The following is a 10,198-nucleotide window of genomic DNA, read 5'->3' as shown; positions in this document are numbered from 1 at the left end:
GTTCCACTTGCATGCCCCGGAAGGAGCTTTCCAGGGGACGAAAGATGCGATTGATGGGCACAAGCCGAGAACAACTCAGAGTAAGTCAGGCAACAACCATCTGACAGAGTTACTAGGGCAAGGGGCAAAAAGTAATGTACATGTACCATTGTCTCATATGTCACTATCAATGTTATTCAATCGGTATTCAATTTACATGTGATGTTAATGTGGTCAAAGGATTCTGTGGTTCACCGAGTAATTTGAACAAATGACCATGTACCGAGTTCCGGGCAAAGAATACCGAGTTCCGGGTCCAAATACCGAGTTCCGGGTATTGATTACCGAGGTCCAGGCATTGAGGTCCAGGCAGGTACTTGATTCATGAAACTCGGTATTTGTTACCTGGAACTTGGAACTCGGAACTCGGCACTCGATGCCTGGACCTCAATTCCCAGACCTCAATACCCAGAACGCGATATTCGGTGTTGGGTACTCTATGCCTGGAACTTGATACCTGGAACTCTTGATCCGGGCAGAGAATACCGAGTTCCGGGTCCAAATACCGAGTTCCGTGTATCAATTACCGAGGTCCAGGCATTGAGGTCCGGGCAGGTACTTGATTCAGGGAACTTGGTATTTGTTACCCGGAACTCGGAACTCGGCACTCGATGCCCGGACCTCAATACCCAGAACCCGATATTTGGTGTTGGGTACTCTATGCCTGGAAATTGATACCCGGAACTCTTGATAGATTACTTATTCTACATGGCAGTAATGTAATACCTCTGTGTTCCAGTAATTTACATGTGATGTGACTATGTTATCAAAGATTCGGTATTTTACTGAGTTGGTACTTTACATGTGATGGTATCGAAAATTCAGAAGTTTAGTTTTGGTTTCGTTCTTCACACTGACGAATCATGGAATCTACCACCTTGAGCATTTCGATGCTTGCCTGTTCAGCTCTTCTCAGCCTCTGTAGCTCAGCATCAGCCCTCCGGAGCTTGTCAGATGTATCCGCCCAAGCGATTTGAAATGGTCGCTCAGCCTCGATGAGTAGTGGTATGGAAGGGGCCGGAAGACCTCCATTAACTTGTTTGTAGCTGCTGAGTCTATCTTGAAGGGATTGCACTGAAATGAAAATAAGAAAAATGATAGATATAGTAGTATAGCAGATACTCACATCTGGAGTGTTTGAATGACCCTATTGGCTGGAACTCACGAACCATCGCACGCAAATCTTCATTTGTGACCTCCGGATGTGCTGGATCGCATTCGGCTGGTCTCTCATTCGCTTGTGAGATAAATTAAGTTTTGATTGAAAAATGTGTAGAATTTACTTACATGACATTGAAACTTCAGATGCGACCAGAGACTCACACCGTGCATAGACAGAGCCCAGCTCATCATCACAATCAATCAGATCCTCATCAGGCCCAAGGTACAAGTCCAGGTTGATGTACTGAACCGGTTGATCGTATTGAGCCGGAGGTAATTGATTTGTATGAGTTTAGTGAGCATGCATGGTAATATCCAAGTGATAAATGTACCGGGGATTGCAGCCAACACGCCCGGACCACTGGACGACACAGAATCATCTTCTATGTCATCATCCGGCCCAAGGTATAAATCATCTAAGGCATGTAAGATAAAAACATAGATAAGGCATAGTACAAATAGATCTTACCTGTTGATGTCCCAGACTGTGTTGAATCATCTACATCCATTGAATAATACTCGGTCGCTGGAGGATCGTTAAATCTGACTGTTGGATGTGAATTCATCTTGTGAGGGACGGAAGTACCAATAATTGATTGTATACTTGAAGTTCAACTGAAGTCCGGCAATTTCCGAAAGTTGAACCATCGCCAAACAAAGCCAAACAAATCAACAAAGTTTTACATGGCCGTTCAACTGCCTGTTTTCCCTCTGAAACTTCATCAATTTCACATCTGATTCAAAGATTTACACATCTTTCTCATCATTCAACATGTCCACTGCAGCTGAAACCTCTTTTGCCGAACTTAAGGCAATCACTAGGCAGATTGTTGACATTGTCCACGCGGCTTGGCTCCTCCCACCCGGCAACAGCCACTTGGCTCTGAAAGCACAAGTCACTGAACTGGTGGTATGTTGTTTTTCCTTTTTTTCTTTTCGTTTTCTCTAATGACTGGGCAGGCTAAGGCCGTCTGGGACCATGAGGCTTCACCTTGCATTCCAGGCATAGTCTTGTCCTGCTCCAAGGAGTTACTTCGCATTCGGCAGTTGTCCCCCCAGGATTCGCCCAACTGGCACAGCATCGGCCATAATGATCTTCGCCTCCAGAGGCACAGCTGGCGCCACAAGGTCTCCGCATGGGAGGCTTTAGGCGACCAGACATTCGATCTTCCGGTCGATGCCCCCAAATCCCCTGACACTGTCGCGGTCGACCTTCCCTCCCCACCTGCCGGCCCATCGTCCGGCACTATCGACGAGTCCCGGGAGAAGTGTAAGGATAAGGGTAAGGGTAAGGCGTTAGATGCTGACCCGGAGCCTGAGGCAGATGGGAGTAGGAAGAGGAAATCGCCCCTGATTTCGGGACCCTCCTCCCAACTGCCAAAATCCGCAATGAAGAGTCACAAGAGGGCAAAGTCAGCTCGGGTTGTGAAGTCAGCCGAGTTTGTGGAGTCCGAGGATGAACCTGTGGACAAGGTATGTCATTCTGTTTGTTGTTTTCGTTGTCACTCATTATTTTGCAGCCGGCTGCCCAAGGAGGGCCGGTCGTCTTAGTTCATCGTCTCACCTCAGTCTTGCCCTGGATCCCCAAGAAGAGACCTTTTGGCCCTGTGAAGGTATGTCTAATTTATGCCCACATCACTCCTGGTCATCCGTAACATCGTCAGGTAATTGCCGGAAGGTGTGTGGACATCGCCGGGCAGACCGACTCAACGTCCAACACCCCCGTGGTCACCCTGGTGGTGGCACCAACTGTCATCGATGGCCCTGCTGGAAGCCCTCCGGAGGTCGTTGAGCACTCGGACTCAGCATCCAATACCCCCGTGGTCACCCCGGACGTGGCGCCAACTGTCATCGATACAGATGACATTCTCATTCCCAGACCAGTGAGTACTTTGAAAATTTATTGGGCATCCTTCAACTAACTGAACAAACAGAACAACCCATGCTGGGCTTGCAACAATGCAGAGTTGCCCTGCATGACCCGGTTTGACAAGAGGACTGGGAAAGGCCTTCTCTCCTGTGTTTTCTGCAACACAAAGAAGGTAAAGTGTTTTTCCGTCACCCTCGGAAGTCCACCGAAACGGTCGCGGGGTAAGTCGACCACCTGGAAGGCCAGGTCCTGGACACCTTCCAAAGCTCCGTTCACCTCCCAACCAAAGGCCCGGACCTGCAGCCAATCTTGTGGTGTAGCCAGAGCTACTGGCGCCAGTGCTGCTGGAACTGCCAGTGGGTCTGTTGTGACCACGCCTAAGACGCGCGGTCACAGCAAGACAATAACTGCTGTCAAGGCACCCGCCCCACCACCTACACCCTCACCTGCACCAGCTCATAAGTCTTTTGAATTTCTCATCATCATCTTATCTTATTCCTTTGTAGCAATTGTGTCTTCGAGTGCCCGCATGCCTCGTGCGGCTCTCAACGTCCCTATGCCAGACCTCCATTCCATGGCAAGAAGTATTCGCAATAGTGCCGAACGCATCAAGGCTCTCGAGGATCTTGTTGCCGAGCAGGGCAGCCGTATCGATACCCTCAGCAGGCTCCATGAGAGCCTTTGACGCCAAATCATGGAACCCCATCCCTCATTTCCCCTTCCCACCACTCCGGCAATTGCAACATCTTTGTTGCTTGATCAATCCGTCGCTGGAACAACGTCACCCTCCCAATCCGCACTCCCTCCTCTCATCGATATTTCAATTGCAGTGGAGCCCACACCCTCGAAAATTGAGGATCACTCTGCCATCAAGGGTCTTTCATTTGAGCCGAGCCAAGTTCAACCAGCCCTGGACCCATCACCTACTCCCTCAACTGCCAGAGCAATTTTGGTGCCAGATGATCCACGCAACCTTGTCCTGGAATACAATTCTGGTGATGAGATGGATGTTGAGGTGAAGGTTGAAGTTGAAGGTGGTGATGAGGGTCATCTGGTCAAGGTTGAAGGTGAAGGTGATGATGAGGGTCATCTGGGCAAGGTTGAAATGTCTACATAATTTGGTAGTTAGATTTCTTTAAATGTTCTTGAAATGCATTGTACCTCTGCTATACCCAAAGAATGAAATTGAGTTCCGGGTAACTAATACTGACGTCCGGGTAACTAATACTGACGTCCAGGTAACTCATGCCGACGTCCGGGTAACTGATATTGACATCCGGGTAACATCCATCGACGTCCGGGTAACTGATATCAACATCCGGGTAACATCCATCAATGTCCAGGCAACTGATATCGAGTTCCGGGCATTGAGCACCAAGTTCCGGGTAGCTTAAATTGGACAAATGACTGAGTACCGAGTTCCAGGCACCAAGTTCCGGGCATCGAGCACTGAAACACGAAACTAAAATCCAACATTGTGTGAAGTACCAAGTTCCGAGTTCCGGGCATCGAGTGCCAAGTACCGAGTTCTGAGGTCCGGGCATCAAGCTCCGAGTTCTGGGCACCGAGTTGTATTTCGGTGCTTGATGCCCGGAACTCGGTGCCTGGAAATCGGAACTCGATGCCTGGAACTCGGTAATTGATGCCTGGAACTCAGTACTCAGTCATTTGTCCAATTTAAGACATCCCCGGAACTCAATATCAGTTACCCGGATGTCGATATCAGTCACCCGGACATCGATGGATGTTACCCAGACATTGGTGTCAGTTACCCGGACATCAGGATTAGTTACCCGGAACTTGGTACTCGGTATTAGGTACTTGGTGATTTGTCTAATTTACAAAATGTTGTATTCAGGCTTTTGTGTTTCTCGTTTCGGTGGTTGATGATAGGTGTATGCACTCATACAGTGGGTATGTACTGGTGCCTACATCAGCACACTGATTAGTATGTTATCCAACTATCTCAGCCCACTGATGTTTATAACACTCATTCTTCTGGGCCCACCCGTCTATATGATATCAACCATCTCGGCCCACCTGTCTATATAATATACTACTACCTCGGCCCATACATCTATATAATATACTACCACCTTGGCCCATACATCTATATGATACGTATCTGGGCCCACCCATATATGTGATATCCAACTACCTCGGCCCACCCATCTATATAATATCTAATAAATCGCTCTCTTGGCCCACCCGTTTATATGATAACAATTACCTCGGCCCACCCATCTACATGATATACCCCTAAGTCGGCCCACCCGTCTACACAATATACTACTACCTCGGCCCACCTGTCTATGTAATATACCCTATGCCGGCCCACCCGTCTATATAATATACTACTACCTCGGCCCACCCATCTATATCATATATAATAAACTGCTCCTCCGGCCCACCCATCTATATAATATACTACTACCTTGGCCCACCAGTCTATGTAATATACCCTATGTCGGCCCACCCGTCTATATCATATATAATAAACTGCTCCTCCGGCCCACCCGTCTATATAATATACATCTCTCTTCAGCCCACCTGTCTATAATATACATGTCCATCCTATTCTACATATTACCTAGATGGGCCCACCTGTATTCATCGGTAATAATATCCCTCCCAGCCCATCCGTTAACATTGAGGATATCTTCATCATTGGCCCATGGTCTGCTGGCCCGTGTTATACGGGATATTATGCACATCAGTTGCCTCATATAATACAGAGTTTGTCACTGAAGGGGCTCAGGAGTCAGGATGTAATCCTGCATTTGTGCAATGTACATTGCATGCATATGCCGCTCAACACTGGATAGAAGGTGATTTAGTGAGAGTTAGAGCGGGGGAAATGGTTGGATGCACAGCTAAGATTGACTGTGTTGACATGAGCACCTATTCAGCATCAGTGCACATGCAGGAATCAGCACATATAGAGAATCTCTCTGTTAAACCACTAATGTTCTCCCTCTCTGATCTGGAGAGGAAATTCTGCGTGGGGGACAATGTTTGTGTGCTCGATAACAGTATAGTAGCACCGCAACTCAAGGGGACAACTGGAATGGTTGTCCGAGTTGACGACGACACTGTTGTTGTACTCGATCAGTCTTCCGAATCAGAAGTAAGTTGCCCATCAACTTTTACATCATCGCTAACACTTCGTCAAGTTCACCGTTGGATTCGATTCTTTGGCAACATCCATTGGGGACATAAGCAAACAGGGTCCCACAAACGCTTCAATCTGCAATGACACTCCAATGAAAGGCGACCGGGTCGTTGTAACCGAGGGAATTTATGTCTGTGAATTCGGGGAAGTCAATGAGGTCGATGGCATGACATGGACGGTTGCATTCTTCTCGGATTCGCGACAGACGACCATAACAGTGCTGATGGGGGCGATGGCCTTCACTCCCAATCCCACTGCCCTTCAATATACTCACAAGCGTGGATACCATGTTGTAGCTGGCGATATCGTTCAAGTGGTCAGAGGTGACCGACTCTATGCGTCAGGTACGGTACTGTGGATTGATTTGGGTAATAAAATGTTGACATTCAAAGACACTCTCCACACTGAGGTTAGTTTCTGTCGATCTCATTCAAGCAGGTTTAATGTGATGATTGTAGTTCACCACTTCCATCACATATGTTGTGAGAATTGGTGGGCGTGAGGATCATGAGCCGATGCAGCACCTTGTCGGTAAGGAAGTCTTTATAATACAGGGTGCCATGAAATCCTACTGAGGCACCTTGCAATCACTCTCCCGGGACACATGCAAGGTTGTGTTTCAAGGTCGGAGAGAAGAATTCCTGCGAACTCACATCGTCAGGTCAGAAATTATTTTAGTTTGTCTGTTCGACACTCATGCACATGATGCAGCCGGAAGGGAGTTCTCCTCAATGGTTTTCGCTTGCCTCAGAATCAGCAACAGGAATTCAACAAATTAGTTCAATCTTCGTTCATCCGGTCCCCACATATCACTCCCCCAACAACTCCTTGTCACTCGCCTTCTCCTGACAAGTCACATCCTGATCAGCCCGCTCCCGCCATACTGGGATCACTTTGGGATGCCCCCATTGACTCACTAGAGATCAATCGGTGTAAAGAGGGTGCTAGAACTGGTGAGATTCTTCGTTAATTTCCAACTTTTCACCTTGTCTCACCCCCCATAGCCCCCCGTTGAGACCCTTGGGTATTCAACGAGGATGACAAGGAAGAACACCAATTGCATCCTCCCGATGCGACCTCTTGCTCTCCTGGTATGGCCTTATTTATCTCATATTTGGTCTGCTCCCACTCACATTGCTCACAGCAGACAGTCTCACTGCTGCAATCGTCCACAATCCCCTCATCACTGCCTTGTACTGTAATTGGCACATGAAATTCTGCATCGTCAAAGCATCATCTTCTCATTGGATATCCTACCTTAATCGGCTTGTTGACACAGTTGCCCCAGACCCGTTCGTGCTCGATGAAGGGCTGGTCAAAGATGGTGAAATCGCCATCAAGTATTCCTCCAGAATGAAGAACAAGGGGTTGAAGGTGGGTACAATCTGTCTCAAAGATATTGCCCCAGAACCACCCTCGGGACCAAATAAGAAGTTCACTTTGATACGAGGTGACTTCATGGGGAGCGTTCATACAACGGGGAAGACCTCAAAGGACAAGTCAAAGATAACTACCGTGGAAGGGAAGGTTTCGATCACGCTGATGCATGCCTAATTGTCAGCAGAACCTCATAGACATCTTAGCTGTTAGATAGTTAGCTAACTTTACATTAATTTCTTATACAATGAAGCGATTCAAACACAAGTCATAATCCCGATTGTCTCCCTTAGGTAGACCAATAGAAGGAAGACAGTCATTCCTTCTGCACTAGATACAGTTTGCTACATGTTTCCACGTGAGTGCACCTATGAGCAGTCCACCTATTGAATTGAGCGGTCCTCTTAGAGGGGTACTCAGAGGGCCACTAGTACATATCTTTGACATATCCACAATTTGTAAACAAATTTGTCACATGGCAAATGATGATGTTTTTTAAGATTTGTTTTCGGACTTATTACTGAGGCAGACCTGAAGTCTGATATGTGATTTGATCTTACATCTTGCCTCGGAAATGTCACGTGAAATATGCACGAACAATTGCAAAGTTGGAGACGTCTTCATATCTGTAACTAAAGTTTGAAAATTAACTTAATCTGTAACATATGCAGATTATGGAACGAATTCACCCTCTTTTTGGCAAACTTACTCTGAATTTGATTGATAGAATTTGATCCTCAATCTTATTTGTAATTTTATTATAAAATTGCCCATTAACTGTACAGCATTCAAATGGTTTGATATATTCAAAATTGTACTTCGGATATGTATCACATATGCTCATAGAACTTTTCTGGCTGTGTCTCAGGTGAGATACGATAACCTGGCTACAGCATTTGCGACAAATATAGATTTCAGGGGTGTATAGCCTCGTGTCCTGGGCGTCTAACGAGATATGAGACTGAAGCAGCACAAAAACGGCATGTACACGCACCTCTGCAGCTTAGAACGAGGCGCCCACAAGCCCTACAGCAAGTCCACATTGACTGTACACCATCCACGTCCAGCAGAATGGCAGAAGCAGCGCAGACCATCATTCGAATCACTACACCCAGTCGAAAATTTGAAGGCCATGAAAGTACCGTCAATGCAGTTGCAGTTTTCCCCGATAGACGCCGTATGGTGACGGGGTCGTACGACAAGACGCTTCGTCTGTGGGACTTAGAAAACGGCATTATGTTGAAGAAAATAGAGGGGCATCACAACGAAGTGAAAACAGTTGCGGTATCAAGAGACGGGCAGTTGATAGCAAGCGGTGATTGGGGTGGAGAAGTCATCGCCTGGAACGGAGATGGTGAATCTCTGACACAACCCATCAAAGTCCACTCCGAATGGGTCATGTCGCTTGACTTTTCTCCAGATGGCGCGGTGCTCGCGAGTGGTTCACGTGATAGAACAACGGAGCTCTGGAGCACAAAAACATGGCAGGTTCAAGAAAATCCAATCAATTGTAGTGCAGCGGTCAACTGCGTTCGGTATTCCCCGTCTGGTCAACATCTTGCCATCGCGACAGACAAGAATATCCAAATATGGAATCCAGGCACCAGGGAATGCATCGCAAAATTCAGCGGTCACAATGCATTCAACGGATCATGGAATTTGTCACTCGTGTGGACGCACAATGGCTCACGGCTTCTCTCAGCTGGAAGCAATATGGATCCCACCATACGGGAGTGGGATGCATCAACCTGGAAGCAGGTCGGTGAGGCATGGAAGGGCCATGGTAACGTTGTTCGCGCCATTGCCATAAACCCTACTGGCACCCTTGTCGCATCCGCATCTGACGACGGCCATATCCGCCTGTGGCGGCTCTCGGATCGACGAACCATCGCCATATTCAAGTACTCATACGAGGTGTGCGGTGTTACTTTCTCCACGGATGGCAAGCACATCCTAAGCGGAGGTAGAGATATGAACGTGTCAGAGTGGGAGGTACCTGATGACGCTTTGCTGGAGGTCACTCCCGAGGAACAGGCGTCAGAGGTGAATTCCCATTCATTTCCTGTTCCTTCGTCATCTCACTCCGTCCAAGGACGCATTGCCGGAGGACGCTTCAAAGCAACAGGTGGCAGATGATGTGAGTTCTCGTTGATTGCCTAATTGTTTGACACATTACTCAATTTTTATACCAAGGCTCAAAAGTTTTATTGCGAGGCATGCTTTTACTCTTCACTCTTATAAATAACGAAATGTGACCACGCACGATGCAGATCCTCGCCATAAACACAATAGCCCGCAATGCATGCATAACTGGGGACTTGTCTTTCGCTGACAGGCTACTAACACAAGATATCAATGCTGATGGCACCAACTACAACTCTTATGCGAATCGCTCGTTTGTCATGGCGAGAAAATCTGACTGGGAACACGCACTTCAAGACGCACTTCAGGTGAGATATACTGTCCCATCATGACTCCCTTAACATTGGCCAACCTTGATAATATACAGTCTGTCAGCATTCAGCCTTCCTTGATGGGCTGCGTCTCCAAGGGCATCGCCTTCTGCGGAAAAAAGCAGT

The 10,198-nt window shown here is 47.4% G+C and overlaps 3 protein-coding genes across 3 annotated transcripts; 2 read left to right on the top strand and 1 right to left on the bottom strand.

Moving 5' to 3' along the window:
* Positions 1 to 868: 868 nt before the first annotated feature.
* On the bottom strand, positions 869 to 1,333 carry EDB91DRAFT_1090792 (uncharacterized protein; the record flags this gene model as incomplete). Its single annotated transcript, XM_041316652.1, has 3 exons — positions 869 to 1,113; positions 1,166 to 1,276; positions 1,327 to 1,333. The coding sequence occupies 3 exons, from the start codon at positions 1,331 to 1,333 to the stop codon at positions 869 to 871; spliced, it is 363 nt and encodes a 120-aa protein (XP_041168265.1).
* A 639-nt stretch (positions 1,334 to 1,972) lies between these two features.
* Positions 1,973 to 4,187, top strand: EDB91DRAFT_1259477 (uncharacterized protein; the record flags this gene model as incomplete). The annotated part of the gene is made up of 6 exons (XM_041324384.1): positions 1,973 to 2,110; positions 2,161 to 2,673; positions 2,721 to 2,813; positions 2,865 to 3,083; positions 3,135 to 3,717; positions 3,901 to 4,187. 6 exons carry the CDS (start codon positions 1,973 to 1,975, stop codon positions 4,185 to 4,187), a joined length of 1,833 nt encoding a protein of 610 aa, XP_041168264.1.
* Positions 4,188 to 6,035: 1,848 nt separating this feature from the next.
* Positions 6,036 to 7,796, top strand: EDB91DRAFT_1259476 (uncharacterized protein; the record flags this gene model as incomplete). Its single annotated transcript, XM_041324383.1, has 8 exons — positions 6,036 to 6,197; positions 6,244 to 6,586; positions 6,635 to 6,651; positions 6,701 to 6,773; positions 6,819 to 6,903; positions 6,954 to 7,195; positions 7,259 to 7,333; positions 7,387 to 7,796. 8 exons carry the CDS (start codon positions 6,036 to 6,038, stop codon positions 7,794 to 7,796), a joined length of 1,407 nt encoding a protein of 468 aa, XP_041168263.1.
* Positions 7,797 to 10,198: the final 2,402 nt, after the last annotated feature.

The sequence above is a fragment of the Suillus paluster genome, assembly GCF_016628075.1.
Source record: "Suillus paluster strain FC165 chromosome Unknown EDB91scaffold_736, whole genome shotgun sequence".
In the NCBI taxonomy this organism is placed as follows: Eukaryota; Fungi; Basidiomycota; class Agaricomycetes; order Boletales; family Suillaceae; genus Suillus; species Suillus paluster.
The sequence above is the reverse complement of the archived record's forward strand: the minus strand, read 5'-3'. Positions and strand labels throughout refer to the sequence as shown.